Source organism: Nomascus leucogenys, chromosome 5, assembly GCF_006542625.1.
Source record: "Nomascus leucogenys isolate Asia chromosome 5, Asia_NLE_v1, whole genome shotgun sequence".
In the NCBI taxonomy this organism is placed as follows: domain Eukaryota; kingdom Metazoa; phylum Chordata; class Mammalia; order Primates; family Hylobatidae; genus Nomascus; species Nomascus leucogenys.
In genome coordinates, this window is record NC_044385.1 from 64,223,831 (window position 1) to 64,245,126 (window position 21,296).

The following is a 21,296-nucleotide window of genomic DNA, read 5'->3' on the forward strand; positions in this document are numbered from 1 at the left end:
AAATATCTCTAGTTATGTACTTTTTACAGTTTTTTCCCCTAGAAAGATATTAATCATTGCAGTGTACAGATGTATAAGCTTTAGTGAAATATCAGGAACTTTGGGTATTAGGAACTTTAAAAAATATATAGTTTAGTAAGCATAAAATGGTAGTTTTAAGTTTATAGTTCTTGTAAGTATTAGGTAATTGTGCTTATTTGATAATGGATTGTTGGAGCCTTTGAGCTAATTATACCAATGTTACAGGTAAGGTGATAATTGAGTTTTTTTTTTTTTTTTTTTTTTTTTTTTTTTTTTTTTTTTTTTTTTTTTTTTTTTTTTTTTTTTTTTTTTTTTTTTTTTTTTTTTCTTTTATCGTGTAAGGTGATAAGATCTGAGAGGTTAAAAGCAGCTTTGTTAAATTGCATAGCCTGTCAGTCCTGGCTGTTTGGGAGACTGAGGTGGGAAGATCTCTTGAGCCCAGGTTTTTGAGGCTGTAGTGAGCTACCATCATGCCACTGTACTCCAGCTTGGGTGCCAGAGTGAGACCCTGTCTCTGAGAGAAAAAAAAAAAAAGATATTTACGTAATTTTTTTTTTTTTTGAGATGGAGTTTCGCTCTTGTTGCCCAGGCTGTAGTGCAGTGGCATGACCTCAGCCCACTGCAGCCTCCGCCTCCCGGGTTCAAGCGATTCTCCTGCCTAAGCCTCCTGAGTAGCTCTGATTACAGGCATGCGCCACCACGTCCGGCTAATTTTTGTGTTTTTAGTAGAGACGGGGTTTCTCCATGTTGGTCAGGCTGGCCTCCAACTCCTGACCTCAGGTGGTCGGCCTGCCTCAGCCTTCCAAAGTGCTGGGATTACAGGTGTGAGCCATTACTTAAATACTGGTCAGGTATTTAAGTAATTCTAATGAGTATTTAAGTTTGATAATTATGTTATAAAGGTTTGAAATAATTGCAGTCATGTTTAACATTTTTCAGATAATCAAGTGTTTTCTCTATGGGCCTATTATGAGAACTACGTGGGCCCTGTCTCATATACCGAAACAGACTTTTCTTAACAACATCCCCAAATGCGTATTTTTAAGTTTTCCAATTGAGTCTGATCAACTAGGTTTGGCATACTTTTTTGAAAGAGCTTTGGAATAAGGAGAGGTTTGGCCTGGCATCCCAGTTGAATCATGTAATATAGCTGGGGCAACTTTATAATCTATCTGAATCCTTTTCTTTTGAATAATTTATAAATGTCTGTTTTTAATCTGTAAAATGGGGAGAACAATATTTACCTTGTTACGGTTATGATGCCTGTTTTGCTATTGTTATGAAGTTTGGGTTATTGGTACCTTAGATTAACTTTAGCTGTAGTATTATGTGAGTCAACTCTTGAGTATAGGTATTTATTAAGAAACATTCAGTTGAGGTAATTTGTTCACTTTAGACATTTCAGATATAAAGAGAAAAGGAAAATAAAAGCAACCAGCAATTGTGCTATCCAGAGTATTTTAACATTTTATTATTTTAAAATATATGCATGTATACATACATAATTTTGTACAAAATCACAGACAAAGATTTTTAGCTTTGGAGATTTTTAACGTGGAAAGTTTATACACTACTTCTCAGATGTGCAATACAAATGTACTTTTCATTATCTTACTCTGGAACCCACCTATTCTTGATATGGCAGGGATTGGTGATAGTGGAAATGCTTTTTTGTTGTTGAAAAGTCTTGTTTATATCAGCATTTATCTTTGCTTTCTTCTTTGAAGAATTTTCTCCTCACTACTTTTCTTCGTAAGATATTGGCTTAGTTAGGGAGGAATTTCATGCTAATTGTGTTGTGAGGGAGGTTCCTTGGGTTTTATGTCATGATTCCTGTTTGTCTGGTCTGGTTCTTAAGTGCTGTCTGCTGGTGTCTCTGAAGACATGTGTTTGGGCTTTGCATTTGCTGCTGAAAACAATTACAGTTTGTTATTTTATTTTAGAGTTCTGCTATGCAACCCAGGCTGGAGTGCAGTGGCGCCATCTTGGCTCACTGCAACCTCCGCCTCCCATATTCAAGTGATTCTCTTGTCTCAACCCCTTGAGTAGCTGAAATTACAGGCATGCACCTCCATACTCAACTAATTTTTGTATTTTTAGTAGAGATGGGGTTTCGCCATGTTGGCCAGGCTGGTCTCGAACTCCCAACCTCAGGAGATCCGCCTGCCTTGGTCTCCCAAAGTGTTGAGATTCTACCCGTGAGGCACCACACCTGGCCCTAATTTTTGTATTTTTTGTGGACAGGGTTTCACCTTGTTACTCAGGCTGGTCTCGAACTCCTCAGCCAAAGTGATCCGCCTACCTCGGCCTCCCAAAGTGTTGGGATTACAGGCACAGGCCAGCCTACCTATTTTAATTTCTTGGCATAAAGATGAATTTTTATTTATTTATTTATTTATTTATTTTTTTATTTTTTTGAGATTGAGTCATCTCACTCTGTTGCCCACCTGGGCATATATAATCCCAAAGTGTTGGGATTATAAGGTGTGAGCCACCGCGCCCAGCCAAGATGAGTTTATTACGCGTTTTTCCCTCAACAAGAATGAACTTGTTTTTGAGATGGAGTCTTGCTCTGTCATTCAGGCTGGAGTGCAGTGGCACAATCTCAACTCATTGCATCCTCCACCTCCTGGGTTCAAGTGATTCTCCTGCCTCAGCCTTCTGAGTAGCTGGGACTACAGGTGTGCGCCACAATGCCCAGCTAATTTTTGTAGTTTTGGTAGAGTTGGGGTTTTGCTTTGTTGGCCAGGCTGGTCTCGAACTCCTGGCCTTGAGTGATCCACCTGCCTTGGCCTCCCAAAGTACTGGGATTGTAGGCGTGGGCCACCGCACTTGGCCAAGAATGAACTTGAATACTCTTTTTTATATACGTGAAGAAACGTGCTCAGAAAGGGTATTTATTTAATTACGCAGCTTACATTATTATAAAATGAGTAATATACCAATATATTGCAAGTGATAGAGAACTTCTATGCTTATTGGTATAAAAATATGGAAAGGGAAACTAAAAATATTAATGTGCAGTCATTATTTTATAGATCTAATGAGGCGTCAAGAAGAACTCAGACGCTTGGAAGAACTCAGAAACCAAGAGTTGCAAAAACGGAAGCAAATACAACTAAGGTAAAAGAAGATCATTTTAAGAAACGTGAATTGTATGTCTTATTAATAAAAACTCCCCACCACCTGTTACAAGTTGTATAAGTTGAGTATTACAGGAAAGATAGAAAAATTGCCCATTTTAACCACACACAGTGAATTACTTCATACTGTAGCATAATTCTTTGCTATTTTTTAGCTGGCTAAGGGCACTTTGAATGCTAACACTTTGAAGTTAAACAAGGGTTTTAGGTATTATTATATGTAATTTATTGTAAGAATATGCTGTGAATATCCATTTTTCCAGAGATGGATATATTTGCGTTGCTCTTATTTTGTTATGTGTGTAACTCTACTATGAATATCTTTATGTAACTTTGTGCTTCTGATAATGTTTAAACAAGATTTCTGAGGTTGGGGGCAGTAGCTCATGCCTGTAATTCCAGCAGTTTGGGAGGCTGAGGTGGGCGGATCACATGAGGTCAAGAGTTCGAGACCAGCTTGGCCAACATGGTGACACCCTGTCTCTACTAAAACTAAAAAATTAGCTGGCTGTGGTGGCATGTGCCTGTAATCCCAGCTACTCGGGAGGTTGAGGCAGGAGAATCGCTTGAATCTGGGAGGCGGAGGTTGCAGTGATCTGAGATCTTGCCACTGCACTCCAGCCTGGGCTAATCAGCTGGACTCCATCTCAAAAAAAAAAAAAAAAAAAGATTTCTGGAAGTTGACTCCGTGTTAAAAGGGGTTATGGGGACTTAAAATCTCAGTACATAATAGACAATCGTGATGGTCAGCTTGAAATCTTTTAGGTTTAAGTAAGGATGTTTGGGAGAGTGGTTAATTCAAGATGTATAAACCCACATTGATAGCTCACCTTGTGCCTGTGGCATTTAATTGCAAAATATAATGGTATAAACATTACTCTTCAAAGGTTCAAAAATCATGCTAGTTAGGAAATATTATGAACAAAGCTATGATAGTTAAAGCAAATGTAGAAATCTGTTTTTGAAAATAGTATTTGCTTTAAAAATATAAAGTGCTTGTGGTAAGAAAGTAAGGTGTTCATGGGGAAGTAAAAGTAAAGAAAAAAGTGTAAAACCATGAACAAATTTGAAGCTTCTCTGGTCTACAGATAGGTGATATTCTGTATATTTTGATGTATTTTTTCAAACTTTGTACCCGAGTTTATCAATTTATAAATATTTCTATATGATTTTACTCTACCCAATTCATTCTTTTTTTTTTTTTTTTTTTGGAGATGGAGTTTTGCTCTTGCTGCCCAGGCTGGAATGCAATAGTGCAGTCTTGGCTCACTGTAACCTCTGCCTCCCAGGTTCAAGTGATTCTCCTGCCTCAGCCTCCTAGCTGGGATTACAGGCTTGTGCCATCATGCCCACCTTATTTTGTATTTTTAGTAGAGACGGGGCTTCACCATGTTGGCCAGGCTGCTCTTGAACTCCCGACCTCACGTGATCTACCTGCCTCGGCCTCCCAAAGTGCTGGGATTACAGGCGTGAGCCACCATGCCCGGCCAGATCTTTTCTACTTTTAACAAAGACAAGGAAACCTCCTCTCCCCTAACATAAAGTCTTACCTGAATCCAGCTTTTTCCTCTTAAAACTTAGAGATGACAGCTAGGCTTTTTGAAATTATACCTACCCCTCATGTAAGCAAAAAATAAATCATTAAAACCAAACAATATGAGGGGTGGATTCCAAAATAGGATACAAAAATACAAGAAATTAACCTAGTTGTCTTACAAATGAATAACATCACATTGAAAGGGGATAGGGAAGAAAACAAGGAACCTAAATAACTGGAAAATAGTATCTTGACTGGATATCATAATACTAATGATAAGAACCATACATCAATTCTATAAGCTAGTTAGGCGTATGGGCCAGTAGTTCTGAAACTACTTTGTGTGTATACGTTACATGAACAGATCAGTACGTACAGTCTTTTGTATCTGTGGGTTCTGCATCTATGGATTCAGCTGACTGTGGATTGATAATATCTGTGGAAAAAATTGTGTGTATACTAACATGAACAGACTTTTTTAACTTGTCATTTTTTTTTTTTTTTTTTGAGATGGAGTCTCACTCTGTCGCCCAGGCTGGAGTGCAGTGGCGCAATCTTGGCTCACTGCAAGCTCCGCCTCCCGAGTTCATGCCATTCTCCTGCCTCAGCCTCCCAAGTAGCTGGGACTATAGACGCGTGCCACCATGCCTGGCTAATTTTTTGTATTTTTAGTAGAGGCGGGGTTTCACCGTGTTAGCCAGGATGGTCTTGAACTCCTGACCTCGTGATCCTCCCGCCTCAGCCTCCCAAAGTGCTGGGATTACAGGCGTGAGCCACCGCGCCTGACTAACTTGTCATTCTCTAAACTGTGCAGTATAACAACTATTTACATAGCCTTTACATTGTATTAGGTATTATAAGTAATCTAGAGATGCTTTTAAGTGTGTAGGAGGACTTTTTTTTACTTGTCGTTCTCTGTAAACAGTGCAGTGTAACAACTGTTTACATAGTCTTTACATTGTATTAGGTATTATAAGTAGAGATGCTTTTAAGTGTGTAGGAGGATATGCATAGGTTATATGCGAATACTACACCATATGTCAGGGACTCGGGCATCAGTGGGTTCTGGTATCTGGGGGAGGTTCTCGAACCAATCCCCTGCACATACCAAGGTATGACTGTATATTGTGGATAATGAGACTCAGGTTTCTCATCATTAGAGAAAGATGAATGGCTAAAATTAAAATCCTGTGTGAGTGTGATTTGAATCAGAGGTATGAACTCTGTGGTGTTTAATATTGACAAATACGTGCAGAAATACAGATGTGTGTTTATGTATGGGTTAATATGTATACATATACTGTATTTTATTTTTAATTAAAAAAATTATTTAAGAGACAAGGTCTTGCCCTGTCACTTAGGCTGAAGTGCAGTGTTGCAATCATAGCTGACTGTAACCTCGAACTCCTGAGCTCAAACAATCCTGCCTTAGCCTCCCAAGTAGCTGGGACTATAGGTGTGCACCACCACACCCAGCTAATTTTTTAATTTTTATTTTTTTGTAGAGATGGGATTATGCTATGTTGGTTAGGCTGGTGTCAAACTCCTGGCCTCAAGTGATCCTTCCTGCCTCAGCCTCCCAAAGCACTGATATTACAGGCATGTGCCACCATGCCTGGCCCATATGCTGTATTTTGTGGCTTTTTCTACCGAGAGGCCCTAGAAGCTTCAGTAACAATGAACGTAACTGGTGCCTCGATCTTTAATAATAATTGCTATAGACAAGCTTTTTTGATGGATGCCAAAGTTGGTGGGTAAAAACTTGAGAAACAGGGTTTTTGCATAATCTCAAATTTGTATTAAGTAAAAATGGAAAAAATATTAAATTTAAAGTGGCGAAACCCAGTAGACACCACCATAACCAAACACTAATTTCGTATCACCTGTAATAAGACAGTTGACATCAGGAGCCCCTTGATACGATTCACTGAATGGGATATAACATTATTTCTGTGATATTCTTACCAGATATGTATAATCATTCGAGTCATGAGAAAAAGCCCAAATTCAAGGACATTCTACAAAACAATCAGTTCTCTTTAATAGTGTCAGGTTCATGAAAGATAGAAAGACTGAACTGTTACAGACTGGTGGAGACTAAGGAGAAATAACAACTAAATGCAATGTGGGATTCTGGGTAAGGTCTTGGAACAGAAGAAAGGGGTTAGTGGGCCTGTGGTCCCAGCTACTTAGGAGGCTGAGGTGGGTGGATTGCTTGAACCCAGGAGTTCTGGGCTGTAATGCACTATGTCGATTGGATATCCACATTAAGTTTGGCATCAATATGGTGACCTTCTGGGAGCAGGGGGACTACCAGGTTACGTAAGGAGGGGTGAACTGGCCCCAGTCAGAAATGGAGTAGGTAAAAACTCCCGTGCTGATTAGTAGTGGGATAGCGCCTGTGAATAGCCACTGCACTCCAGCCTTGGAAACATAGCAAGACCCTGTCTCTTAAAACAAATAAGCAAACAAACAAACAAAAAACATAGGAAGACCCTGTCTCTTTAAAAAAAAAAATTAGTGAGGAAACTGGTGAAATTTTAGTAATGTCTATAGTTAATTATAATATTGTGCTAGTATTCATTCCTGGTTTTCATAATTTTGTACTATGATTATACAAGGGGTTAATATTAGGGGAAGCTCATAGGCACATAGAGGATAGGTTGCTGATTTAATCATAGGCTGAGATGTGGAATGCTTGTTGCAGATGTAATTTTTTATTTTATTTTATTTTTTTGAGACGGAGTCTCACTCTGTCGCCCAGGCTGGAGTGCAGTGGCGTGATCTCGGCTCACTGCAAGCTCCACCTCCTGGGTTCATGCCATTCTTCTGCCTCAGCCTCCCGAGTAGCTGGGATTACAGGCGCCTGCCACCACACCTGGCTAATTTTTTGTATTTTTAGTAGAGACGGGGTTTCACCATGTTAGTCAGGATGGTCTCAATCTCCTGACCTTGTGATCCGCCCGCCTTGGCCTCCGAAAGTGCTGGGATTACAGGCTTGAGCCACCGTGCCCGGCCTGAAGATGTAATTTTTTATTGCATGATTTTTTTTTAAATTATGTAATCTCAATATACGGGGGCATCAGATTCAATTTAAAATTCAGTTAACTGAAAATATCTCAATATGAGGTGATAATTTGATGGGTAACCTTTATGTTTGGCCAAATTCTAGTAAATACAGGCAGTGATAAATCTGTTACAATCTTAGTCTTTTCTAGTGGCTGGGGAGTTTCTTTTGAAATTAATGGTAAGGATCTTGATTTAAGAAGTATGAACAACTTTCTTTAAAATTGAGTAGTTTTTGGCCAGGCATGGTGGCTCATGCCTGTAATCCCAGCACTGTGGGAGGCCGAGGCAGGCGGATCACAAGGTCAGGAGATCGAGACTATCCTAGCTAACACGGTGAAACCCTGTCTCTACTAAAAATACAAAAAGTTAGCTGAGCGTGGTGGCGGGCGCCTGTAGTCCCAGCTACTCGGAGTCTGAGGCAGGAGAATGGCTTGAACCCAGGAGGCATAGCTTGCAGTGAGTGGAGATTGCGCCACTGCACTCCAGCCTGGGTGACAGAGGGGACTGCGTCTCAAAAAAAAAAAAAAAAAGTTTGAGTAGTTTTTGCAGTATGTATAAAGGAAAGAAAAAAAGATTATGTCTAGGAACTCATACATATTTGCAAGATGGAGCAAATGAAGAAAACTGTCATAATTAAAATGAAGAGATTTATCTGGCTGAGGCTGCTGCCAAGTAAGATAGCTTTATTTGTTAACAAGCCAAATAGTCTGAATTCTGCCTTTGTGCTTTACTTTAGTTGGAAGATAGAAAAATTGGCCTAGGACAGTACATTTTGAGAGAAATGTATTTGGAGTACATAAGTTTCTGGTTTTACTTTCAATGCTATAAATAAATTATTCAGTTTTTCATAGGTAACTTAATTCTTCAGAGGTTGTGGCAGGTATCGAAGGAAGACCAGGATGAGGGGCTTACGTGAACTGGTTCAGCCTGTGACTTGACCACTTAGTAGTTATTCCTTTGTTTTGTTCGTTCACTTATTCCTTCATTCCTTCTCTTTCCACCCATTTACTCACCTACCCACTTCGTTTGTTTTTTTTTTTTTTTTGAGACAGAGTTTCGTTCTTGTTGCCCAGGCTGAGTGCGGTGGTGCGATCTCGGTCGCTGCAACCTCTGCCTCTTGGGTTTGGGTGATTCTCCTGCCTCAGCCTCCAAAGTAACTGGGATTACAGGTGCCCACCACCCTGCCTGGCTAATTTTTGTATTTTTAGTAGAAACATGGTTTTATCATGTTGGCCAAGCTGGTCTCAAACCCTTGACTTCAGATGATCAGCCCACCTTGTCCTCCCAAGGTGCTGGGATAACAAGCATGAGCCACCACACCTGGCCCCACTTCCTTCCTTTCTTTGTTTTTTTTGTTTGTTTGTTTGTTTGTTTGTTTTTTTGAGACGGAGTCTCGCTCTGTTGCTCAGGCTGTAATGCAGTGGCGCGATCTCGGCTCACGGCAACCTCCACTTCCCAGGTTCAAGCGATTCTCCTGCCTCGGCCTCCTGAGTAGCTGGAATTAAAGGTGCACACCACCACGCCTGGCTAATTTTTATATTATTATTATTTTTTTGTTTTTGAGAAGGAATCTTGCTCTGTTGCCCAGGCTGAAGTGCAGTGACACAATCTTGACTCACTGTAACCTCTGCCTCCCGGGTTCAAGAGATTCTCCTGCCTTAGCCTCCCAAGTAGCTGGGATTACAGGCGCCTGCCACCACGCCAGGCTAATTTTTGTAGTCTTAGTAGAGACAGGGTTTTCACCATGTTGGCCAGGCTCGTCTCGACCTCCTGACCTCAGGTGATCCACCCATCTTGGCCTCCCAAAGTGCTGGGATTACAGGCGTGAGCCAGTGTGCCCGGCCCCCACTTCCTTTCTTAAGTCATTTAGCGAATTATTATAAAGCCCTTCTTATGTCTTGGGCTCCGTGTTGGATGTGGAGCCATAGTGCTGAACAATAACAGCAAGGAGGTTTCATCCAGTAAGCATCTTTCAGAATCCTGCAAGAATATTTGAGACCTGTAAATAATTAATGGGCCTCAAAATAAAACAAATTGTAAAATTGAAATTTTATTAGTTTTCAATTAAATGTAACGTGAAGGATTTAAAATTTGTCATAATTATTAGTTCTCCTCTCCTTAGTAGTTCCATTTCTGAATATAACCTAGAAAGCAATCCTTGACCTGAAAAGGTAATTTATATAATTATAAAGGTGGTCATTAAAGCATTTGTGGAGTAGAAATAATTGAAAGCAAACATATATGGACAACAGGAATGTTTCTGTATGCTGTCATTAAATTTAGATTATAGAATCTTCTGCGTGGTATAATCGCAAGGGCAATGCTCCTGTTCCCCTAATCATTTCCCATGTGGTATAAACTTTTTCATACTCTCTTCTATGGTTTTAAAAACGATTTTTATTTGATTTTTTAGACAGAATCTCACTGTGTCACCCAGAATGGAGTGCAGTGGTGTGATCATGGCTCCCCGCAGTCTCACCTTATGGGACTCAAGTGATCTTCCCACCTTAGCCTCCCTAGTAGCAGGGACTACAAGCGTGTGCCACCATTCCTGCCTAATATATATATATATATATTTTTTTTTTTCTTTTTTTTGAAATGGAGCCTTGCTCTGTCACCCAGGCTGCAGTGCAGTGGCATGGTCTCAGCTCACTGCAACCTCTGCCTCCCGGGTTCCAGCGATTCTCCTGCCTCATCCTCCTGAGTAGCTGGGATTACAGGTGCGTGCCAACACACCCGGGTAATTTTTTTGTATTTTTAGTAGAGACGGGGTTTTACCATGTGGGCCAGGCTGGTCTTGAACTCCTGACCTCAAGTGATATGCCCGTCTCGGCCTCCCAGAGTGCTAGGATTTCAAACATGAGCCACTGTGCATGGCCCTGGCTAATATTTTCTATTTTTTGTGGAGAGAGGCTGTCACTCAAGTGATCCTCCCACCTTCACTTCTGCCTCCACCTCCGAAAGTGCTGGGATTACAGGTGTGAGCCACCAAATTTCGGCCATAAAAATGATTTTTTAAAAGCAGTAATAGCAATACCATTCTTTTACTTGCCCTTTTTCCTGACATTTGCATCGCAGACATTCTTTCATGCCAGTAGATAGTAATCCACCTCTGTAACAGATGTGTTTCTTGTCTCCCAAGGTGTCAGTGAACATTGTCTCCCATTTATAACTGATTAATGTGTCCTTGACCTTTTGCTTTTATAAGTAATGCCACAGTATATATCTGTGTATACCTATGTCCCTGCACATTTGTGCATACATTTCTGTTTACTGGAAATAGGTTTGTTCATTTAAAATTATGTGGTAGAAGTGGGCCCCCAACAAGGTCACTGTGTCTACTGTATTGTCTTTGTAATTCGGAAGCTTTGAGACTAAAAAGTTGGTGTTTTGTTTTTTTTTTCTTTTTCTTCTTTTTTTGAGATGGAGTCTCGCTGTGTTTTGCAAGCTGGAGTGCAGTGGCGCAGTCTCAGCTCTCTCTGCAACCTCTGTCTCTTGGGCTCAAGCGATTCTCCTGCGTCAGCCTCCTGAGTAGCTGGGATTACAGACACGCGCCACCGCGTCCAGCAAATTTTTGTATTTTTAGTAGAGACGGGGTTTTACCATGTTGCCCAGGCTAGTCTTGAACTCCTGACCTCAGGTGATCCACCTGCCTCAGCCTCCCAAAGTGTGGGACTACAGGTGTGAGCCACCGCGCCCTGCCAAAAGTTTTTCTGTGTATCCTTATTCAAGTGGCAATCTGACGTGAATCCATTTGATGGCAAAAGTTGATCTGAACTCCTGTTACGTGAAACCTTTATTATCTCCAGAGTGTGAATGTTGTATCTTACTGCAGAAATATTAATGTGGTTGATTATGGGGTGCTACCCCAGATCCCACTGAGCATATAAGTATATTATTAGTATATTGACTCTTTTTATAAGTAGTATTAGTATATTATGAGTATATTGACCCTTTTAAAATGAGAAAAACTGAATTTCAACACATGTGGCCTTTATTGGATCTTCCCATCGCCACCCACATGCATGAATGTGAAGTATTTTCTTCACAGTAAAATGTATGAAATGTGTTAATATCTAGGAAATGGATTAACCAGTTTACTTAAAGATTATTTTGGCCGGGCGTGGTGGCTCACACCTGTAATCCTAGCACTTTGGGAGGCCGAGGCGGGTGGATCACGAGGTCAGGAGATCGAGAGCATGGTGAAACCCCGTCTCTACTACAAATACAAAAAATTAGCCGGGCGCAGTGGCAGGCGCCTGTAGTCCCAGCTACTCAGGAGGCTGAGACAGGAGAATGGCGTGAACCCGGGAGGCGGAGCTTGCAGTGAGCTGAGATCGCGCCACTGCACTCCAGCCTGGGCGACAGAGCGAGACTCCGTCTCAAAAAAAAAAAAAAGATTATTTTTAAGGATTATACTAAGAGTTATATAGAGAGTAAGACAACAATCTTAAAATAGTCCAGATTTTGCTTGAAATCCCTTAGGAACATTTTTGTTCATGTGGTCTGACATGAAATTCTGAGTTTTTTCCTCTGATAATAGAAGAAATCACCATATCTTTTAATTAGTGGACTCAGATTTAGCGGGAGTGTTGTGCAACAAGCAAGAACAAGGTATCTTGAAATTTGAGGATTTGCAATTCTAAATGTAGGAAAAGTATGTTATAAGAGTAATCTGGAAAACGAGACCTAATAATGGGGCATCAGCTTTATATAGCCTTCATTATATAAATTACTTTTGCAGTTTTATTGGTGGAGGGCATACACCGTGAGTATCCATTATGGGAAATGTTTAACACGAGAATAAGTATTTTGGATTTTTTCACATTTTCAGTGTTTGCATTGTGTTTACCAGGTGAGCATCCTAAATCTGAAATGCTCCAATGAGCATTTTTTTAAACATCATGTTGGCTATCAGGAAGTTCCAGCCGGGGTATTGGGGCTCACGCCTGTAATCCCAACACTTTGGGAGGTTGAGGCAGGCAGACTGCTTGAGCCCAGGAGTTTAAGACCAGTCTGGACGACATGGCAAGACCCTGTCTCTACAAAAGTACAAAAAATTATCTGGGCATAGTGGCACGTGCCTGTAGTCCCAGCTACTTGGGAGGCTAAGATTGGAGGATTGCTTGAGCCTGGGAGGTCAAGGCTGCAGTGAACCGAGCTGAGATTGGGACACTGCACTCCAGCATGGGTGACAGAGTAAGACCCTGTCTCAACAACAACAACAACAACAACAAATCCAGATTTTGGAGCATTTCAGGTTTAGAAAGATTCAGAAATGCTTTCAGATTTTTGGATTAGGGAAACTCAACCTGTGTGTATTTGAATTTGCATTGGTTTAAATGCCAATATAATGTGAGTCTGTTACTTCAATATTACTATATAGGTTTTTCCTCTTAATCATTTATAACTTAATTACTGATTGAATCGTAATCCTGCTATATGTAGGTAGTGATTTTCCTTTGAAGAGACCTGTAGTGCAGGGGTCAGCAAACTTTTCCTGGATCTAGATATTAAATATTTCAGGCTTTGTAGGTTATATTGCCTCTGTCTTAACTACTCACTGCTTTAGCCCCAAAGTAACCATAGACAGTAATGTAAATGTAAATGTTTATGCTATAACACTTAATTTCTAAAAGCAGATTGTGGGCTGACACCTGCTTCAGGGGATTTCTTTCAGTGGGTTGATGAATATGGGGAGAGAGGAGTTGATAAGGCTTCCTTTTGGAAATAGGATTTTTGTCTAGGCATTGTGGTTTTTTGAGGTGGCTTATCTCTGGATATGTTCTGAGTGGCTTTAAGAACTGTGCAGTGCCAGTGATAGATCAGTAGATCTCAGACTTTTTCTTTTTTTTTTTTTTTGGACAGGGTCTCACTGTTGCCCAGTCTGGAGTGCAGTGGCGCGATCTCCGCTCACTGCAACCTCTGCCTCCTGAGTTCAACTTATTCTGGTGCCTCAGCCTCTCGAGTAGCTGGGATTATAACACACCTGGCTAATTTTTGTATTTTTAGTAGAGATGGGGTTTCACCATGTTGGCCAGGCAGGTCTTGAATTCCCGACCTCAGGTGATGTACCCTCCTCAACCTCCCAAAGTGCTGGGATTACAGGTGTGAGCCACCATGGCTGGCCGAGATTTTTTCCTTTCTACAGTAAGAGAGTACATGTTTCAGCTTTTTTTTGACTCTCAATTTCTTGAATGTACGCAAATAACTATACTAGTTATGATTTTACTTTGTTTTTCTGGTTTACCTTAGCTAAGTTACTTTATTTCTTTGGCTTTTTTGATTTATTAAAGACTTGGAGTGACATAGAAGGAAGGTAAATTTACTATGCCGTGGTCAGTCGTGATTACAGGTTTGGCATAATGTGATTGCATAAATGATTTCATTTTACATGAAGTAAAATGTCCAGTGACAGCTCACATGTCATGATGCTGAAATTTTTATTTAAAAAATTTTCAGACATGAAGAGGAGCATCGGCGGCGTGAGGAAGAAATGATCCGACACAGAGAACAGGAGGAACTGAGGCGACAGCAAGAGGGCTTTAAGCCAAACTACATGGAAAATGTAAGTAAACTACTAGTTAACTAAAATGATTTTATATTTTCAGGTTTATGATATATGTTTAGAGTGCTTTAGATTTTGGTTTATACAGTAGTCTTTTCTAACCTTTCTAAATTCATCATGTTTGATAAATTAATGATTTTCTTAACCTCTCATAGGTAGTAAAGTAAAATTAGTTTCTGAAGATAGTATCTGTGTTTTATGAAGTGGATGTTATATTTTTTCCTATTATTTTAGTTGATCTTTAAAAGACATATGCTATTAAATTAGAAATCTTGATATATACATCATTTCCACTTGACTGATTTTCACCATATGCTAATGAAACATCTCTATTTTGGAAGATTTCAGACGTGTACAGAAGAATTGTAGTGTGTACTCATCAGCCATAACACTTAAAACATATGGCCGATCTTTTACATCTTTAACCACTTTATTTCCCAATTTATGTTATTTGAAATACCTGATTTCATATAATTTTATTTTCAGTATGTATCTCTAAAAGATGAGGACTTTTTAAACAAATCTTTATCATATTTTAAAAATGGTCAGTTCTTTCATTTTGACTAAGTAAAGCCCAGATTTGCACAGGTCTTAATTTTTTTTTTTTTTTTAAACATTTCGTTTCTTTGAATTGGCTGTTACATCCAGCCTCTTTTAGTCTGTTGGTTTTTTCTTCCTGTCTTTAATATTTTAGTACCTTTTTTTTTTTTTTTGAGACGGAATCTTGCTCTGTCGACCAGGCTGGAATGCAGTGGCACGATCTCAGCTCACTGCATGCCTCCCGGGTTCAAGCGATTCTCCTGCCTCAGTCTCCCAAGTAGCTGGGATTATAGGTGCGTGCCACCACACCTGGCTAATTTTTGTATTTTTAGTAGAGACAGGGTTTCACTATATTGGCCAGGCTGGTCTTGAACTCTTGACCTCAAGTGATCTGCCCACCTCAGCCTCCAAAAGTGCCGGGATTGCAGGTGTCAGCCACCACGCCGAGCTGACATTTCTAAAATAGATCATCTGTTGTTTCATAAGATTATGCTCATAGAAAAGCATTAGGTGATAATATACCTTCTTTTCTAGTAGTTTCTTAAAGTGTGTATCGCATACTTGAAGCGTCATGATAAAATTAATTTGGCTATAGTGTAAGTTGGCAAGCTCTAGCCTGGGACCACTGCCTGATTTTTATTACTCCACCACAGAGATACTGATGGTGCTTATGTTTTTAAAGGGTTATTGCAAAAGAAAGAAGAATATTAGAAATGATTTGTGACCCACAATAACTTAAAATATTTTTTTCTGACCCTTTTATAGTGTCTGTGGAAACCTGCGCTGGAATATTTATGTTTTTTTTTTTAATTTTAAAATTAGTATTTATAGTAGATAGACCACAAAGTTACTAAGCTCTTAACTTTTTGGGGTATCTATTTCAAATAGTATGTAAATGAGGTATGATAATTGTGTAACACTGACTAGTGTTCTGTTAGTTTATTTGTGATTAGAAATGATATGAATCGACACAAGTTTTTCATTATTTTGGTGTCAGTTTTATTTGGTTCCAAGCTTCACAGTGCCTCTTACTACTATAAACTTAATCAAGCACTAAAAGCAATATGAATGAAAACTCTACCTATCTCAAATATTTTGTGTTAATGGGAATATATTAATAGGAAAACATTGTATTAAGAATGCATTGAGGCCATTCTGTCAGTTGTTCTTCATTTACTTTGAAAACTGTCTTTGGAGAAAATTGTTAAACAATTTTAATGCTGTGTGTGTGTGTGTGTGTGTGTGTGTGTGTGTGTGTGTGTGTGTTTAAGCTTTGAAATTAGGCCCTCTTATGTGCTTTCTCTTTATTTCACTGTTCAGTTTAAAGGGAGGAATCAAATGGTAAGTGTTCAGCTTGTCCAAGTAATGAATAAAGTTGATTTTCTTTGTTAATTTTAAGATGCCACCTCTCTCTTCTTGTCTTCCTAATGGAAATATTCCAACACAACTAAGAGTTATGGGACTTTTAAGTATAAAATAAATGCTGATTTACATATTTCACGTTTTAAATAATAATTTCATGTAACAAAGAAAGAATGAAAACACTTGTCATATCTGGTCATCTTTGTTTGTCAGCCTTCAACTTGATCATAATTTTATGACACATGGGAATATATTTTTAAGAGTTTCAAGGATGTAAGCCAGTACTTCATCAATATCAGTTGTCAGTTTTATTTAATACTTTATTTTTCCTTAGAAGACAAACTTTTTGATAATTGCTGTTGTAACTATAAATTAAACAACATTTTTTACTCATTTAGGATAACATTCGACTGCCTTAAGAATGTATACATTTTAATAATATGTCTTAATTGCATTTAGGTTTGTCTTTACCATAATGTAGAGTGTATTTGATTTTTTTTCCAGGCAGTATTTACTAAGTGGAAATTTTCTACTTATCACAATTTTTGGACACATTAAAAGCTATTATTCTGGAAGCAATGAGAATTTTATGAGATTGTTTTTTATAATTGTCTTGTGATTGTTTTCATATTAGGTTACTCCACCAACTGTAGATTAAGTAGTTTAAACACTTTAGTACTTACCAGGCTTTATGGGAAAAATTTGCATTGGACTAAATGACAGATTTCAGTTCTAGCATTTTGTTGATGCAGTTTCTTGCAGTAAACGTTGCTTCTTGGGAAAATGTTAATGTCATAAAAATACCCAAACATCCATCTTATTTTAGCTTTAGTTATTGTATCATGTAGTTATGAAATATTTGGGTTAGGAAAATTGGGGTGATGTTTAAATTGTATGTTACTTGGTTTTAAAATTTGAAAAGTTTTTTTTTTTTTTTTTTTTTTAATTTATTGAGACAGAGTTTCACTCTTGTCATTCAGGCTGGAGTGCAATGGGATGATCTCAGCTCACTGCAACCTCCGCCTCCTGGGTTCAAGCGACTCTCCTGCCTCAGCCTCCCGAGTAGCTGGGATTACAGGTGCCTGCCACCATGCCCAGCTAATTTTTGTATTTTTGGTAGAGATGGGGTTTCACCATGTTGGCCAGGCTAGTCTCGAACTCCTGACCTCAGGTGATCTGCCCACCTTGGCCTCCCAAAATGCTGGGATTACAGGCATGAGCCACCACGCCCAGCTGAGAAGTTTCTTTTTCTTGTATGGTACATATTAATGTTTGCCTTTTCAATAAAGAAAAGAATAATTCTTCATACCCTTTTCGGATTTCCTGCATTGAACTAAATGTATACCTGACTTGCTATTAAACCTTATTAGTCCCATTTGAGTAGTTGGGAATAGCCCTAGGTATTTCAACACAGTGTATTCTACACACATAATAAACTTGAAAATAAAGGTGTGTTATATGCTAAGGCAACAGTTTGACTCAGTTGTATTTCTTTGCTTGTTAGAGGTGTTCCATTGTAGCACTCGAGGGACTGTGAGGCCAGAATGATTAAGGGAATGTTGGCAGAGGCTAACAGTGTAGTGCTTCTTCCAAGGACAATGTAAAACGTATTTTTTCTTTTAGAGATGGGGTCTTGATATGTTGCCCAGGCTGGGCTCAAGCATCTTCCTTCCTCATCCTCCTGAGTGACTGAGACAACAAGCATATGCCACTGTGCCCAGCAGAACAGTGTTTTTCAAATGTACGTAATAAACATTCAAGGAGCTTTTAAAAATGTGGGTTCTGGTCGGGCGTGGTGGCTCACGCCTGTAATCCCAGCACTTTGGGAGGCCGAGGCGGGTGGATCACAAGGTCAGGAGTTCGAGACTAGCCTGGCCAATATGGTGAAGCCCTGTCTCTACTAAAAATACAAAAATTAGCCGGGCGTGGTGGCAGGCGCCTGTAGTCCCAGCTACTTGGGAGGCTGAGGCAGAAGAATCCCTTGAACCTGGGAGGCGGAGGTTGCAGTGAGCCAAGATCACACCACTGCACTCCAACCTGGGCGACAGAGCAAGACTCTGTCTCAAAAATGAAAAAAAAAAAATGTGGATTCCTAGATCATACTACTAATAATTGACTTGTTTTGTGATCCAGGTAGATTGTAATACATTGATCTTTGATCACATTTTTTTGCTAAATCCAGTAGCTTTCAACCTTGCAATATATTTGTGGAACTTAAGGAAAAATGCCTGAGATTCAGTCCTCCAAGTATTTTGATTCAGTATGTCTAGGTTGGTACCAGGGGATCTACATGTTAAAGAAAACTCTACACCTTGCTTATTTCTTTTTGTCAGCAAAGATTCAAAACTACTGGCCTTGTATTGAAATGAGACGTATTGAAATGAAAGTAGTTGAATTTTTCACGGGTCCTGGGAGCGTTAGTGGAAGACATGCTTGATGTGGTTCAACATGGTGTAAGATTTATATAGGACACAATTTATTTATTTATTGATGGTATCTTGCTGTGTTGCCCAGGCTGGAGTGCAGTGGCTATTGACAAGTGTGATTATAGCACACTACAGCCTCAAACTCCTGGGCTTAAGTGAATCTTCCTGCCTCAGCCTCCCAAGTAGCTGGGAGAGGCATGCTGTTGCACCCATCTTTGTTTTTTTCTTTATTTTGATTGGGTCTCCCTGTGTTACCCAGGCTGGTCTTGACCTCCTGAAGCTATCCTCCTGTCTCAGTCTCCTGAATAGTGGGACTATAGTTGCCTACCACTGCATATGGTTATATATCCATCTTTAGAACACGGTTCAAACAGCATGACATTCTACGTGAAAAGTACCCTGCAGAATTTGGGTGTGGCAACCTTGATTTGGGCTTTCAGACTATATGTGCAGGACATATTATCTCAAACTATGCATTTTGCATGCATAGTTCTTATAATTTTAATTGTCTCATCCAGACCAGGGGTTGACAGACTAGAATAGACCAGGCGCAGTTCACAAGATGCCTATTTTTGTAACATTTTTTTTTGTTTGTTTTGTTTTGTTTCGTTTATAGCTTCTTTGCCCTACAACAACTGATTTGAGTAGTTGTGACACAACGATGTGAGACTATATTGAGACTACATGGCCTGCCAAGCCTAAAAAATATTTACACTGACCCTTTACCTGAAATGTTTGCTGACCTCTGAATCTGAGAGTTGAAGGGAATCTATAAAAAGTGGCTCATATTACCAAACTCATAGAGTTTGTGAAGAATAATGCAAATCTATTCATTTATATATGCTTTTCCAGTGTTTTTAGAAGGCTCACTGAGCATAGCACCTCATATTCCAGATCCAAGGATTCCTGAGGAATCCAAATAAGTATCCAGAAGATTCATTGGTAGTCATGGTTATAAACCAGAGCAAAAGTTAATGGGAAGAAATGGTAAAGAGTCACTGCATTGCAGCTGATACCTGGGATTTTAAAATCTTTTTTTCCTTTTTGAGACGGAGTCTCGCTCTGTCGCCTAGGCTGGAGTTCAGTGGCGCGATCTTGGCTCACTGCAACCTCTGCCTCCCAGGTGCAAGTGTTTCTCCTGCCTCAGCCTCCCGAGTATCTCTGATTACAGGCATGTGCCACCATGATTGGCTAATTTTTTATTTTTATTTTTATTTTTGAGACGGAGTCTTGCTCTCTCGCCAGGCTGGAGTGCAGTGACATGATCTCTGCCCACTCCAACCCCTGCCTCCCAGGTTCAAGTGATTCTCCTGCCTCAGCCTCCCAAATAGCTGGGACTACAGGCGTGCGCCACCACGCCTGGGTAATTTTTGTATTTTTAGTAGAGATGAGGTTTCACCATGTTGGCCAGGATGGTCTCGATCTCTTGACCTCAGGTGATCTGCCCGCTTGGCCTCCCAAATTGCTGGGATTACATGTATGAGCCATCATGCCCGTCCCACAAGTTTTGTATTTTTGATAGAGACAGGGTTTCACCTGACCATGTTGGTCAGGCTGGTCTGGAACTCCTGACTCGTGACCCGCCCACCTTGGCCTCCCAGAGTGTTGGGATTACAGGTGTGAGCCACCACACCTGGCCAAAATCCCTTTAGTTCTAGTCAGTAGAGGAATAAAGCACTGTTCTTTCAAATGTGAACCCCTCTGGATCAGTATTGTCGAATCTGGCCTGTTCTTTAACCAGTCAGCCTCTTTTCCTGCCTCTTGCATTGGGCTTTTTGTTGTTGTTTGTTTGTTTGTTCATCTATCATCTCTTGCTTTAATCGTAACTTAACTTTCCCTGATGTGCCATGTGTAAAACTCAAAAACAAACTATCCAGTAAAAAAAAAAAAAAAATTCCATTAATTTATGCTGTCAGAGAAGAATGATCCCGTTGTTATGTACTAATGAATAGATACAAATTTATTTTCTGAAATGATTTGTGAAGATTACAGAGCAGAAGTTACAGTTTTGTGGTTTCCACATGGCCGTCCCTCTTTTTCTACAGTTTTTAAAGCTCTAATGAGGAATTTATGTTGCTTAAGAAGATTTGTTTTTTGAAGTCTAAACTCCTGAAGCATTAAAACAAAAGACACATTTTACAAGAGATTTTTATGGCCTCTTCATTAAGTTATGGAAGTAACTAAAGAATTATTTGCTAAAGAATTTGATGTCAGATTTAAGTGTGACCTGCTGGGCTGGTAGGCTTATTTCTGGTATAATGATGTCCTAGACCCAGTGGTTTGGACATATTGGTGAAAATCAAAATGGATAATAACAGACATTGCAATGGTCTCATATGTAATGTTCTAGTTGTGACTAGTTTCGGTTGTTAATGTTTTTACTTATTCATTAAAATAATTTATTACAAGCCAAGGATTTTTCTCAGTATTTGGCATGGTACATAATTGTAACTTGACTTAGACTTTTGTGATCAAATAAAAACAAACATATATGTAAGTTTGTAATGTTTACACATATTCTTGGAGTTGATTTGTAGGACTTTGCTGATTTGGGATATTTGGGTTGAAGGTATGTGTCAGTTTTAACCAGGTGTTGAGTTATTTGATCACTCCTCCAAAGATTATTTAAT

The 21,296-nt window shown here is 39.4% G+C and overlaps 1 protein-coding gene across 6 annotated transcripts in view; it reads left to right on the forward strand.

The window, feature by feature from the left end:
- Positions 1-21,296, forward strand: part of PSPC1 (paraspeckle component 1) — a 152,929-nt gene that overhangs the window by 83,619 nt on the left and 48,014 nt on the right. For 3 of the 6 annotated variants that reach the window (XR_004030136.1, XM_030813288.1, XM_030813286.1), the window contains 3 exons: positions 3,060-3,144; positions 14,233-14,338; positions 16,199-16,219. Coding sequence is in view for 4 of the 6 variants with exons in the window: in XM_030813288.1 (XP_030669148.1) it covers positions 3,060-3,144; positions 14,233-14,338; positions 16,199-16,219 (212 nt within the window). In the remaining 2 variants the exon portion in view is untranslated. The other 3 variants (XR_004030137.1, XM_030813287.1, XM_030813289.1) reach the window with 2 other exon arrangements.